Here is a 15,296-nt window from a genome sequence, read left to right on the forward strand (position 1 = left end):
GTGAGGGTTGGATTTTGCCTTCTCGCTACGCTTGCCCGCATAGCCGGCCTCCACCTCTCCTCGGTGGTACGCTCGGTTGTTATTGATGTTTCGCACATTGTGCGTGTAATCGTTGCGACTGAAAATTAGACGATTGTTTTCTCAGCACGCACTTTCCACGTAAACTTCCTACCAAATCCAAAACTTACGTTTTCGTCAGATCACTTCTGTAGTCCGTTCTGCCGTGCATTTCCATCGCATATCCATGGTTTGATGGAGCTCCCACGCCTCTGTGTCTATCTCGGTCTTCACCTACAAAATCCATTCCATTGAACTGATCATTGGAATATCTAGATCGCATAATGATAAAATGTGAAGCCATTTTAAAACTAACCACCGAAAGAACCGTCTGTCAAATTTCTCACCCTGTTTTAGTATGATCAAACAATTGTCTAGTTTTTCTCACGTAGATAGAAAGCACAACGATCAGCACAAACAGAAGTACCAACAAGCCTCCGAACACGGCGATCAGCAAATAAATTTGATTTTGCAACTCCATTGTGTAGCGTTGCTTGTATTATTTAAAACAGAAACACGCTATCAAATTCGAAAAAAGGTTACTTCGTCAATTTAGCATCTAACCAACGCGTTCTATCTAACTTTCTCTAGATCGTTTTTCAACGATTGTGGTATTTCGTTTCAATTTCACTGCATCTTGCTAAACTCATAGTCGTAAACTACACACATCCTCATTGTTTACGAACTTGGCCCTCGATTTAACCACTTTGCACAATCGGTCAATTCCGTTTAACTGCGAGTACAGATTCACTCGACCAACCACAGAGATGATGATGATTCTGCTATCGATTTGGAAAGGCCAGCAATCGGATAAGATCTCGAGATAGTGACGCCGATGTTTCCCCGAAAGAATGTACAACATTTCTTTAATGGAAAACAGCCAGGGAGAAGATAACAACAACGGTAGTGGCACCGTTTATCGTGCCGGCGGACGTGTTTGAAAAGTATGTAGAGCCACAGTTACTATTTACCTTTCAAATCATACGGTTGTTTTTGTATCTACTTAGTGGTGGATCGTAAGCATGATACACTCTTTTGCAATAGTTGTATATTTTAGGATAATCTAGAAGGCGAACGATTTTTGTGTCAACTTCGTGCGAGCACCACGTGAGCGTTAAGCGGAGACACAGTCACGAATGCACCACGAGAAAATGTTTACCGGAGGCATTTCATTTTGAATAGACAAAATATTAAATAGCACACAATTTCCTTTGCCTCCATCTGTTTGTCATCGTTCTAGTCCAGCACTATGCCTAGATTATATCCTGTTATTAAGTAAACACCGTAAATAATTATGCAAACTCTCAATTTAAACATTTCATACAAATATATTTATTTTTATTATGTGTGCTTTTGTCTCTTATTCACTATAATACAATTCGATTCACCATACAACTGAAGAACCGGGATCATCGAAATTACATGAAATATTGAGTTTTGTAACAATAGTTGTAATGCACGCTGAATAATATCCGATATTTAGAGAGCGTCTCTTCACTGTAATTGTGCGAAAAAAGAAACAGAAACAAATACGACTACCTTACTTTTTGTTGACGAGATGAAAGTAATGCTCACACTCAACCGGCCCACCGGCCCTAGCACGAGGATGCACCCGCGTTGGGATGAGACGAAGAGGTGGTAGTATCGTCGCTTTGATTGGATTGGTTTTCGTAGCGATTCTGAAGACTGGACAATGCCGACAGCAGCCGATTGTTTGCTGCGTCCAGGGCAGCGATTTGTTGACCTTGAGCTTCGATCACGCGTTGCTTGTGGGATAATGCCAACGACATTTTGTACTGCTCCTGTCGTAGTTCCTCCTCCATCGTCAGCAACCTGTAACGATTTTTATGGCGGCGTAGGTGTAAAATATTGTCGTATACTTCGATTTCGATTGAAATCGATGCTAATACTAATCCGATATGATGAATTACTTTATGCCTTTCACAAATTGATGGAATGCATTTATCATCAAACGGATCAAATTTCGTAACTATATTAAAGGACCGTTGCCGACCATCGGAGTCGATCCGTCGATTTGCCATTGATTGGAAGATTTCGGTTGAGAGTAAAATTTACCTTCCAATGATACTGCGTATCTTGCTATCGCTATGGTGCGAAATGTCTTCCAGATCATCCTTAACTCCTTCCTTCGGTTCAGACATTTCCAACTTTTGACGCATCGAGTCCAGTGACGCCTGGAGCCGCTGAATTTCTCGCTCACATTGCTCGACCGACTTGTTAACGTTTCGCCGCCGTTTGCTTTCGTACTCTCGGGACACGTTTATGTGATGCTGCTGGGAGGGCGCACCGCCGCCCGCTGAGGTGTGGTGATGTATTTGGTGATGATGTGGCCCGATCGGCTTCGTTGGCCCGCTCTCGGTGTCGTCGGTCGAGCTGTCCGAAAGCGTTCGACCGGATTCTACCGACAATCGGCGCTGCAAACGCTGGTTGTTGAAACTGTGGTCCCGATAGTGTCCATTAACGAAGATACTGTTACTACTGTTGCTTCCACCGAGTGGGAAGTTGTGCGTTTCCGATGCGTCATCCCGCTTATACTGCAAACATACAAGGAAACACTGGTTGAGTCAGCGTCGTCTCTTTTATATATTAAAGAACGATACACTTTATTTTTAAGTTTAGATTAACAAAACACTTTTATTTGTTATTGTTGTTTAACCCTAACAAACAAAACGGTTCAACGTCGGATCGTATTCGGTTGGGAAACGTTAAATGTTTATATTGAGAATGATTTTTAGGGTTTTCCCAAAGGAAACTATTTTTTTAAAGGTACCCTGTTTTCGATGTATAATATGTATTGCTGTTTTCATTAAAAACAACGCTTTTTGCGTATATGTTTGCTTTCGTTCATGAAGTAACATTATTTACGTCAGATATACCTAAAATGCAAGGTTGCAAACAGTACATTTACGCTGATGACGTTGCGATCGCAGCGTCTGGAAAGAGATCAAATATGTACTATCATACTGCCTTGAAATCCTTTTCAAATTACTGTGACAAACGGAAGCTCAAAGTAAATGGTAGTAAATCGGTAGCAATATTTTTCACAAGGTTCACAAGTCAACATAAAATTCCAAATAACGAACTTAAATTCGGGGACTCTAACATTCCTTGGAAAAATGACGTTAAATATCTCGGACTAACGTTCGACAAAAGATTAACATTCAAAAACCACATCGAAAATATTACCATAAGGTGTGAAAAAGTCTTTAGAAGTTTGTACAGTTTCATTAATAGAAAATCAAAATTAAATCTAAAAATAAAACACTGCTGTACACTGCATGTGTCCGGCCTATTATAGCATATGCAGCGCCAATATTAAACTCAATATCAAGAACTCACAAAATGAAACTACAAAGAATTCAAAATGAATTTCTGAAGACTATACTGAACGTCCCACCCTGGTACAGAACTGCTACACTACATAGAGTATGTAATTTAGATACTATTGAAGAATTCATGTCAAAGTTAAGCAATAACTATTCCTCTAGATGTTCATATAACACAAACGATCTTATTAATGAATTTGCGCCGATATGATCGATTGCCTACAATTCGGGAACACTCCTCCTTTTGTGTAGCCACTTTAGAGTAAGGTTAGGTTAGGTTATATGTATAATAGATTAGATTGTAAGGTAACAAAATGTTTTTTTCTTGGCTGTTATGGGTTTTATCCAAATTTCCCACGACACTCCATTATTCAATCTTACTTCAAGTAAATATTAATCAATAGCCAGTCTAGCAATTCGATTAGCAGCAATGAGGAAAGGTGTAACCGAACCAATTAAACAAGCAAATATTATAGTAAACTTCCTTTGTAAAACTATAGAATTCATGATAAAATAAAACTACTACTACTACTACTACTAGTACTCATGAAGTAACATAAACTCCTTGCATTTTAAAAGCTGCACAAAAGCAAACCTAGACTTAACAAATTGCACAAAAAAACCTAACCTTTCCTATGAAAAACGATTGCATATCTTTATTTAGCTTACTTCAATATGAAAAAATATAAGAAGAGTGTAACATCAGTTCAGTTGGTGGGCAATGAAAATTAGCCTCGATGAATACACAAAATATTTCTTTAGCGTTGTACACCACCTTTCAAAGAATATTAAAATGGTAATTGGAATTTGTATTATTTAACAAGTTAAGTATATTTTGATGAAAACAATAAAAAAAAACTTTGAATTAGCTGTTCAGAGGCGCTAACGCAAGCTAACGGAAAGGACCGACAGCAAACAGATCTACAAAGTGTGTTCTGAGGTTTACTGTCTAACAACGCCTCGAATAATATCAAGTGGACAGTTTTAGCAGCAGTTTTGAAAATACGAAAATGAAAATGAAATTGTAACAATTCAAAAAGCAGTTTGATATTACCTGTATCATAGGATTTGTCCGTGGCATTCGACTGCTTCCTGTACGCCTTCCGTACAATCCTCCACCGATTGTAGCTGCACTGGCCACTCTGTTGTTGCTTGCGGTGGTTAAAGAATCCAGCTCGCGATAATTTTCGGCAGCGTTGCTGCTGAACTGTTCGTCACTGCTCGACTCGCTGTGTAAACTTTCACCACTGCCACGCATACCCGCAGCGCCGCCAGTATGATGGTGCTTAGGGAGAACATGATGCTTCCTCTGATGCGATCCTTGATAAAGTTCGCCGCTTTCGTTCCCATACAGTCCGCCAATCATCGTCATGCTCGTTCCCCCCACGTTTCGTGTATTGCCATTCAATGCGCTATGAACAACGGCCTGTGTCTGGTCCGGTTTACTGAAGGCTGACGGCGTGCCTAAGTACGAGGGTACGATACTGTACGACCCCCCATCGCAATCGACGTTATTGTTGTTGGCATATTTACTAAGATTGCTCTTTTGATACATTGACTCAGAGTTGTTGTTATTATGACTTGCCGAGTTCGTCTTGGCCCCAATTGTTGCCGTATGTTGCGGATGTAGCGCATCAAAGGTACCGGGGATGATGCTGGGGGATGTACTGAATTTTTGTCCACCGAAACCATACTTTGCTACACCACTGCCAACTCCTCCTCCGACGAACGTAGTAGATAGCTTTCGCGGCGGTGGAACCTTATTCGTGACGTACTCGATTTGCCGCTGTCCACCCAAGTCAACCGGACTTGAGCTGCGTGATTGCGTAGAAATGCTTTGGTAGCCTGAGCTGCAAATGTTTGAAATTTGTCCGATCGAAACGTTACTACCCTTGCCGGTGTGTTGGTCTTTCGCATTGGAGGTAGAACTGCTGGTGCTGCTACTTATCCCACCACTGGCGTTCCCGATGCCAATGGGAGCAGCAGAACCACTGCCACCACTGCTGCTACTGCTAATGCCACGACAAGACACATTTTCTCCCGAAAGTTTCTTTTGTTCATCTGCGTAGTTCAACAGGTCCTCCAGGTCCTCGAGGCTCATCGGCATGTTTGAAGGATCGTTAGAAGATGTTCCAGTCGTCGAAAGGATACCGGCGCCGGATGTAACCGATGGCCCCATGGTGAATGAGTCGACGAGCATGTCCGAATGCGGTATCCCAAGGCTGAGTGCATTCTTACCCAGCTCACTATTGGTCAGTAAACTCAGCTGGGAACCATTCTGATTCCGATTCCGTGTCCCACTGTGATAGCTGTAGCTTGACATGTTCGATTTAAGCAGCGGGGTTGGACTTTTCCTATTAAAAGGATTGCTTGGATCAAACCCAATTTGAATTAGATTGTTCGCAACCCCAACATTATTTCCCCCCATTTCACGTTCCACTCCCGTGAAGGGGCCCGATTCGGAGTTACCGGTCAACGCACTCGTGGTAGGGTGGCTATTGTTCCTTGGCAACGTGCTTGCTCGTATGCCACTGTTACTCAAGGTAGGACTTTTCTCTTTTTCGGTACGCAAACTGTTCGTAGCCAAGTGATTGGCCGGATAGTACGATGCGGTCGTAGCTGATAATCCGTATGTTCGTAGATTCACACTCACAGTACTGCCACCGCTTGGCTTCCCGCTGCTACTACTGCCGGGAACACTTTGTTGCTGATTACTGTGGTAGTATCCGGATCGACCCACCGGTTTTGTAGACGCTGCCACAGGTCCACAGCCACCGCCGCTCGTTCCGTTTGTGCTTGAAACACTGTTGTGCTGGATGGAGTTCGACGACAGCGACACGCTTGACGTGGACTGCGAGTTGAGCGAACCATTGGAGGAAGTGTAGTGCTGTTGTTGCTGAAGCGGCTGTGCCAATAAACCCCGGACTGTTGGATCATTATAGCGGAAAATGTTTTTCTCCAACGAGCCAGGAGTCAGTACGCCTCGAATCACACCACGTTCGCTGGGTGATGGGATCGCTGCGGCCCCTTGCAATGATAACTTTCCCAATATTGGTGGTAGGTTTTCCTGCTGCTGCTGCAGAGGCTGCATGGGAACATTTTGCTGGCTCTGTCCCAAGTTGTTTGTTTCTTTTGCGTGCGTAATTGATTCGAGAATCGTTGGCAATGGATGAATTTCGTCCTGCTTCTCCGGTGACATCTTCAGTATCGTCTCGGACAGCAAACTATGTAGTATGGACAATTGTTTGCCCTGGTCGATATAGCCGGACCAATCGAGAATGCTCTCCTGCACGGGATGCTCGGTGCTCGATATGTCGTACAGAAACTGCTTCATTCGAGGCGCTTCCTGCTCGAGAAAATCATTCAAAAACTCCATAAAGTTTTCTTTGCCCTGAAAACGGGTAAAGTTGGCGAGCGTTTGAAGCGTTTTGGCGACTAGTGTAAGATTCCTCGTAGCCCGTGCCGACGGTAGTTCTGAAATATAAGAATGAAAATCTCATTCAAATATAACAGAAAGTTGTGGTATAATACTAAGTAAATTAGAGCAACTAAAACTATGATGAAATGCGCTCTTGATAATAACATATAAAGTTTTCTCTTGCTTTCACTTTGAACGAACAAGGGTAATTATCATAGAAGTTTTTTTTTATTTTTCTGAATACTTCTACCAATAGGATCCAAATAGCGATCATTTTGACAGCTAGGCAATTTTTGTTTGTTGTTGTTCTTAAAATCCAAATACCTTCATTCAGTCATTTGCAGTCATTTGATCGCTCTTTTTCCACAGGCTATTTCTTCGTCATTTTTGAAAAATTGTATGATCAGTAAACGTCTGCTTCTTCTAGTACATTTTTTGTATAAATTTTTCAATTTTCGAACCACCTCTCCATCACTTTGCTAGCGCGGTCAAAGGAAAAAAGATCGGATCAAAATGACCGTTTAAAAGCATTGGCAAAATTCCTTAACTATTTTTGTTCAAACCAGTCTGCTGTACATAGTAGATACTTTATGTAAGTATTAGTTTTGAGTTTTTTTAGAAAAAAATGCGTAATATTACTTACCATTGGTAATGTTGAACAAGCTTGGCGAAAGTATGGCTGGGCAAAGAAAACGCAAGAATATGGACGCGCTGATTAAATTATCGGCCATATCATCGCGGTCCAGATCCTGCAACCGCTCGCGAAATGTGGAGAAACAGTCTCGCAGTTGAGCCGGAAAAATTTTACTGCTCTCTGAAATGGCTACCCATACCGTCTTGACCGCATTTCGTAGAGCCTGCTGCTGCCGTGATAGAGATCCGTTCGCCTTTAATGGATCGACCTCGCAGTCCCGATCGGAAGCAATGATTTCAGCAATCGGCGCCGATAATGTGTCTTGCAGATATTGCTCCCCAGTTAGTTTTAGAAACGCTTCCATACTCTTGGTAGCCAGGGAGTTGCCACGGAACGTTAACCGTTGGTCATCCACACGTAATAGATCTAAGGCAACCACATCTGTCAAGAAAGCAGCTGCTATGCCCTGGGCATGCATCAGCAATACGAGTGCTTGCCCAATGTCTTCCTTTGCTTTCACACCAATGATCGGTTCGAGCATTTCACACACCTTCTTGTAATTTCCTTTCAGGTAGTCTAGAAATTCCTGATACACTGCTAGCGGCAGAATGTCAATCGACTGAAATCGGCACTTGATTCGAAGTGTCGATATGGGTTCTTTGGATGAGCTTTTGATAATACTATCAGGTTTTTCCGGTATGATTTGGTACCAATCTTCTGCAAATGTCCTGGACGTCACCTCCTGGATCGGGATTTTAACTGTACCGACAAGAACGTGCTTATCACGTTTCTTTTTCTTATCCGCCTCACGGAAAACATTCACGGTGATCACATTCAGTTCCGGTACGTCCGGGAAGTCGAAATATTCCCCCCAGAACAGAAGATCAGTTCGCAACTTAACCGACGTACGACCGTAGAGGGTTTTGTCAAGGTTAATTTCACAAAAGTAGCGCTTCTTTGGGGGGAGGGATTTTGCCTCGTAAATCCACATTTTCAGCGAGTTGTCGACACGGCGTATATGCTCCGAGTTCGGTGCTATAGACCGTCGCAAGCTGTATATCCACAGGTCACGCTCCTGTCGAGATCCACAGCTATAATATCGCTCACCGCGTGGACCGCCCCGTATCTGGAAACAGTGTCGCCGGCCTAATACGGATGCGTGCACCGGAACGACGCCGATTGCACCAACGCAGGATAGATCGATCGTAGACATTACGGCGTGGTTAGAAAGCAAACTTTCATGCGACCGGGAACCACGTAAACCTCCTTGGCCACGTTTTGAACGTTCAAGTTTAGTTACCGATTTCGTCCTTTTAAGTGGATTAGATCTAAATGACCTGAAAAGTGTTTTTTTTTTTAAGAAAACGATTAGTAGTCTGAGAATGAGGTTAAAATAAATTTCTAAGGCACTTTACCGCTTGGAAAAGAAATTGGTGAACCTGGAAGTCGATTCCGTTTTCTGTCCCAGCACTGGTGTGCTTGGTGCTGAACCCCGACGGCATGCTTTTTCATAAGAGGTATCTATAAAATAAACGAAACGAAATTTTTTATATAATTTTATCAAAAAAAACATTTTTAAAAGGTAAAAAACATTGCTTATCCTGGAGTTCTGATGCTTTAACATGAAATAAATAAATTGAAAACATAATTTATAAAAAATGTACTGTACGAGTAATTACTACTAATACAACGGGGATTTCAAGATTGGCTGCCTAAAAAATAAATATTTTTTTTTCCTTTATTTTATTATTTTTTACAACTTTTTTAAAGTCATTAAGTTATTGGACATGAAAGTTAACAACGTTATGATACCATCTTCTGATTTTATAGTAAGAATAACTGGTTTCATGACGTTTTGTTAAAAATGACTTGCTTTACAATACAATTGATTGATGATCAATTGTGATTGTGAGCCAAAAGATGATTTATTGGCTCTTTTACACTACGTAGTAATCAAGCAGTACACGCGCATTAAATAGGATTGTAAATAATATCAACAGATTTTTAGTTCACATGATAGTGTGAAAAAATGATTATACCTTCTATAGTATTTCCTCTGACAACTTTTTATAAAATGTTTAACACTAGAACTGGCAGGATTCAGTCCTGATTCAGTAGACGACCCCATCAGTCCAGTTTAATTGAATAGTTAAAATTGTGGCATATTTAAAATGATTGATATCTCATTGATTCCCCTTACTAGGGTAAAAGTACCCATTTTGGCCCACTTAGAGCAGGTTCCCCACAAAAGAAATCGTTGCACTCATTGTATCTACTTCATATTTTAACTTTTTTATGTATGGAGTTCTGTGTACACTAAAAACTCGACCAATACTGAACCGTCGCTTCTAAAACTTTTCACACATTAAGTTTAAGTACTGCAGATGTTGTTGAAAGTTTGTTTGATCACTATTTTTTGATAAAATCATTTCAATTTTACATTTTAAACTCAGTTTTATTAACACAAACAAAACAAGCATGTAAACAAATGTCAAGGTGTATCCAACATAGTTATCCTAAGGTTTATACATTACGGGGAAATTGATGAAATATCAAACATTTTAATATGTCGTTATTGTAACTATGAAATTTAAACTTATCGTTCAAGTAATAGTTAAAACCTCTCAATCCCTTCGTCACCGAGCAAAGCCGGGGCGTCAAGCTAGTCGACCATATATCGATAAACTTGATATGGTAATTTAGGGTAGCTATCTAAGCATGCATAAAAATTCATACTTTTGAGTTTATTTTATGTTTTCACTGAAAAATTGTCAATTTCCGAACACACTTTTTGACGCTATTTTTGCCCGCTGTGTACCAATGTTGGCCCACATAAAAAATTATCATTAGCATCATTAACATTATTTCTCGTACTCAAAAAAATTCAAGTGATGTTTTGATAATTCCTAAAAACACTCAAAACACTAATTACTGCCGATTTTTTTACGCAGCGGTTCCTTATATCTCAAGCTTACATGATTGGTAATAAAAACGACAGTTCAGTAGATTTTAACGATTTTATCGAAGAATATTGATACAATCGCACCCAAATTTGGTATTTAACTAGAATAAATCAATATTACCATTTTAAAAAAGGTTAGGGCGCATTTTTATTAGAAATCGGTGTAATAATTGATCTGCTTTCTAGTGGGCCAAAAGTCCCTCACTGACCCTATATAACCTTTAATATTTGGCACTTTCAATGGATTACAGTAGTGGCCTGTGATACATACATACGCGGTTTGAAGATTATTTTTATTAGAACTATGTATGAATCTAAATTTGGGTTAATACTGGTAAAAAACCCGAAATTGCTACTAATGGTTATTGTTTTACGAAAAAATACAGAAAGTTGTAGACATTCTTTGGTTTGTGAAACCCAAATAACGAGTTTGTGCATTTTTATGATGTGCTGTTTTTTTGTCAAGAAGTGTAGAGATCGTACATGTTTGTTTTGTTTCTGTTGGTAAAGCTGAATCTCAAATGTAAAATTAAGATTAAGTTTATTGAAAAGAAGGAGTCAAAAAAATTGTCAACTGTGCTTAAACTTAATGTGAGAAAGGAAGCTACGGTTCAGTATTGGTCGAATACACAAAACTCCATACAAAAAAGATAAAATATATGTTATAAGATGTTTTAACATTTAAACAGTTACGAGTAATGTCTTTGGGGCTAAAAAGAATTATTTAAGTGTTTAATGTTACAATTCACAGCCGGATATTTAATAAAGTTTAAAAGTAAAAATCAATTTATAAGAAATTAGCATAATCACTTTGTGAGCATTCATTGTTCACTGCCAATTCTTACAGAAGATAATAAAAGGTGTTGCTTGAAGAAAAATGAACTGTAAAAAAGTTATATTTACTTGTTAATATTGTTTACACTCGTACTATTGAACCCGTCAAAATGACTGGTCCCGGTAGAGATAGTTCAAGACATTTTTTGTTGTTTTTCATTACCAACAACCTTGGTGATAAACAATTCATTTTAACAGATTTTTGCGATTAGAAGGTACCAAACCAGTCAAAACGACGTAAATTAACGTATGAATACTTGGGTTAAGCAGGACCTTCAACATCGCCCCATGAGCGCTGGGGTTCGTCAACACGACGGCGTGGGTTCGAATCCCAACCAAGACCCGACCCACCCCTGTACGATAGAGACTGACTATTCCCGTACACAAAGGGAAAAAGTCTTGTACGCCATTAACGGGCAGGCATGACCAAAGACGACCTAGTTACGCTAAGAAGAAGAAAAGACTTGAGTTAAAATTTTGAGATTGTCTTACCGATACAAAATCAGAATCTTCAGAAAATCGTAAGCTTTCTGAGGATCTCGTAAGCATTCGATTAATTCTCTATAACATGCATTAAAGTGTGAGTAGTAATGTTACAGGGTTTACCATTTGATAGCACAAAATAATCAGTGGTAAACCTTGTAAGTACACTAACCCCACATTTCAAAATGTGTAAATGTGTAAAACCAAGTTTCTAGACAACTTTAAAATGAAATGAGCTTTTCGACATTTTTATATCTCACAAACTGATGACTGACAAACTGAATTGATTGAATTTGAATATTGATATTTATTTTCGTGCATTTACTGGATCATCTGCTTAGTAATTGATTGAAAGATTCAACAATCGTATTGATAGTTATTCTTCAAAGCTTATTTAATATGGATAAAATGTTACAATTGTGTTACAAATGGACATGTATTTCCGTTGCGTTTTCCTAATCGTTATACAAAAATTGCATTAATATTTGGTATAACAAAAGTCGCGAACCAAAAGATGTTAATTCTCTAAACAACTCTTTGAAAATTCCGCTGTTTGAAACACACAAATAAAAAAAAGTTGTACATGTCGTAAATGACGATGTTTTTAAATCGGCCAGACTAATCGTCACGTATGCCAAACTGACCTGAGTGAACAGCAGTTTCATCTTCCTTCTCGTATTTACACCAGATAAACAGGTCCTTCAACATGTCATCAGTTTTGGCGGGATTCTCCAGACATCGGTACAGGAGTTCGTTGTCCAGCTTTTTCACGGGCACGTGCAGTAAATTAGAGTTGTCTGAACTGTGATCCACACACCTTGAAGTCAAACTCTTCAACAGGGAATTGCTACGCGAAAGCTTGGTTGAATGCGCACGTCGAATAAAGTTTAGTGATTTTTTGTTGGGACTCGCGCTCGCTGTTTGCGAGGAGAGACCCGTCATACTGACGCAAGTTGCCGCATCAGAGGAATAGTTCAGCGATATTCGTGGGGTGGACTTCAGCAAAAATGAACTCTTGGGCGGAAACGTGTTCGCTAGAGACACATTTTGGGGCAACGTTTTGGATTTTTCTTTCACCGGCGACAGGGCGGTAAGGTTGCTGCTGGTTGCCTCTGCTGCCCGATCATGTTTGCCCGATTCCCACGCTACACCGCTAGTCACTGGCAGCACGAGAGTCTGTGAAACACTGGGAAGGGCTTTTGGGAAATTACTGAGAATGTTACCACGACTGCGCGACTTCACTAGCCGTATCGGTGTCGAGGTATTTGATTGTTTCTGCTGCTGCTGCTGCTGTTGATGGCACGTCGTTTCATCGTCGTCAATGTTGACACTGGCATTCAACACAACGCCATAGCGTTTGAGTTTATTTTCGCGTTCATTGCTAGACGTCGTCTGTACTTCGGAAGAGTTCAACGAATCGTTCAGACTCCAGTCGAAGCTGAACGCACTCAAATCCGGATTGTAGATTTGCTCGACGGAACGTTGTTTCTTGCTGCCATTTAAGAAAGTCTGTTGACGGCTACTGTCGGTGCTGCTGGTGGCTGCAACCTGATCATTACTGCCGAGGCCACTGCTTGTTGTCGTCACTGGCGGTGTCTCGCTTGGTACCAATGACACGTAAAAAGTCGATCTTCGTCGGGGCGTATCCGCGGAAGATGAGAGTGATGTGTCCGACGCCATTTCAGACATATCTTAATGATCCACATTCGCGCACAATACGTAAACTTTCACACTTCATTGCACTGAAGTACAAAGTCGGTTTAAATCTGCATAACACTTGAATTATTTATTCAGCTCAGCTTTCATTTCCACTTTTAACTATTCCTTAATTTTGTGGCACGAAAAAGTTCAGTGTTAAAGCAAACTATGATTTTTAAACGGGAGTCTGAAGATATGGGAGCAAAAGCAAAAGAATGACTAATCCACTGCATTGCGTTCAAGGCTGTACTGGTACGTTATTGATGAATAATCGAATCGAAGGTTCGTTGAAACCGATAAGATAGTTGTTCATGGGAGTTAGCTAGGAATGTGATGTTTACTTCTAAGAATTTAAGAACATACATTCAATACATAGTTCGGAGTTAATCGGAGTTGAAATATTCTTTAAATAATTTTGCAATGCAAAATGTAACCTATTTTGCTCCTTGAAGTTTGCAATTAGAAATGGATAATTCAAATAGATTCTAATTGTGTAAGTCTTGATTAAAGTGAATAAATAATGCCAACAAGTAGATTAACGTTCTTAAATTGTTCGTTAAAGTGTTTTTTTAATTTTTATATTTAAAAAAAATGGAGGGACTAAAACTCGTTCTAATAGAGAAATTTAATTCTTATACTGTGGGCATGGATTCTAAGTTTACCATTTAGGTATAATTGTCCAAGGAAGCAAACGTTCAGGACAGATAATAATTGATCGGATCGGATCGGAAGATCGCCGCTTACACTTTTGCAACGCCCACCTTAGATAAATAATTTGGAATAGAAAGTTATAGCTCGATAGTCGAAAGCGTGTTTATTTCTTGCCTTTGTGAGGATGCTGCATTAATGTACCGAAAATAGCCTCTGACGTTCGAACATGTGTCTGACATCCGGTATTGTTCGTTCATAAATAAACAGTTACAATCGATTCCAACTCTGAGGGTTGTACAATTGATTTCCTTCTGAGCAGAGGCCATTACAGGGAACACACATTTTCGAGAGAGTCGGATGATATTCCATCGTATTTTTGCTTGTTGTACCTTCACAACGTAAACTTTATTCGTGCGATTTGAAAAAAAAATCATACATGAGACCAAAGACCGCTTTAAAAAAGTACAATTTACATCTGTTTAATTTGGTTCAAAGATGAATCGAACGCAGGAAACGCACCAACAAACGTTTAATCTATGCGCATAAAATCAGTCTTAAGTCAGGGGTCAAGGACCAAACAAAAGCATATAATTTGCAAATTGTTCACCAAAGCGGTATTCTTTACACTCCACTGTCTCACGATCGGTCTTTTAACCCTGAAACCGAATATTACATCAATTAACTTTTTTCCACTCACAGTTTTCCATGTTTTGGTCCATGGTTGCGGTTGAGTTTGACACTCCTGCTTTAAGCCCATTCGTGCGTTCACACACACACTTCAGTCGGCGCGACCTAGCCGTGTTACTCACACGTTTCAATATGACGCAGGAACAATGAAATCTTCACTATTCACATTCTCAAAACAATCTTTTGTAAATATTGCGAACTATTACAACACTTGCCCAAATGACTAATCAAATTTAACAATTTAAAATAAGTTACTTTTTAAATATATAATGAGTGTTTCTCCCCCTGAAATCAATGCGATTTGATCTATTCAAAAACTAGGTACGACACTTATAATCATATGCAAGGGAGACAGACACTTGGATTGAAAAAAACACCGAAAGGGGTAAGAAAAGAAGGACACAGAAGCACTTTGTCACAATTCCCCCTTTATTAAAATCACCCAGCAATACAGAGAACCAGTGAAACCGAACTGTCGGACAGCGGATGTGTCCCGGAATGTGTAACACACACGCATTATTTCAC

The 15,296-nt window shown here is 39.9% G+C and overlaps 1 protein-coding gene across 1 annotated transcript; it reads right to left on the bottom strand.

Moving 5' to 3' along the window:
* Positions 1-1,387: 1,387 nt before the first annotated feature.
* Positions 1,388-13,545, bottom strand: LOC131281862 (ras GTPase-activating protein raskol). The gene is made up of 10 exons (XM_058311219.1): positions 13,284-13,545; positions 12,921-13,223; positions 12,380-12,845; positions 8,872-8,977; positions 7,466-8,793; positions 6,048-6,878; positions 5,365-5,987; positions 4,459-5,295; positions 2,134-2,612; positions 1,388-1,890 (listed from the first exon to the last, which is right to left on the bottom strand). Exons 1-10 carry the CDS (start codon positions 13,422-13,424, stop codon positions 1,653-1,655), a joined length of 5,352 nt encoding a protein of 1,783 aa, XP_058167202.1. The 5' UTR covers positions 13,425-13,545; the 3' UTR covers positions 1,388-1,652.
* Positions 13,546-15,296: the final 1,751 nt, after the last annotated feature.

This window comes from Anopheles ziemanni, chromosome 2 (genome assembly GCF_943734765.1).
Source record: "Anopheles ziemanni chromosome 2, idAnoZiCoDA_A2_x.2, whole genome shotgun sequence".
Classification (NCBI taxonomy): Eukaryota; Metazoa; Arthropoda; class Insecta; order Diptera; family Culicidae; genus Anopheles; species Anopheles ziemanni.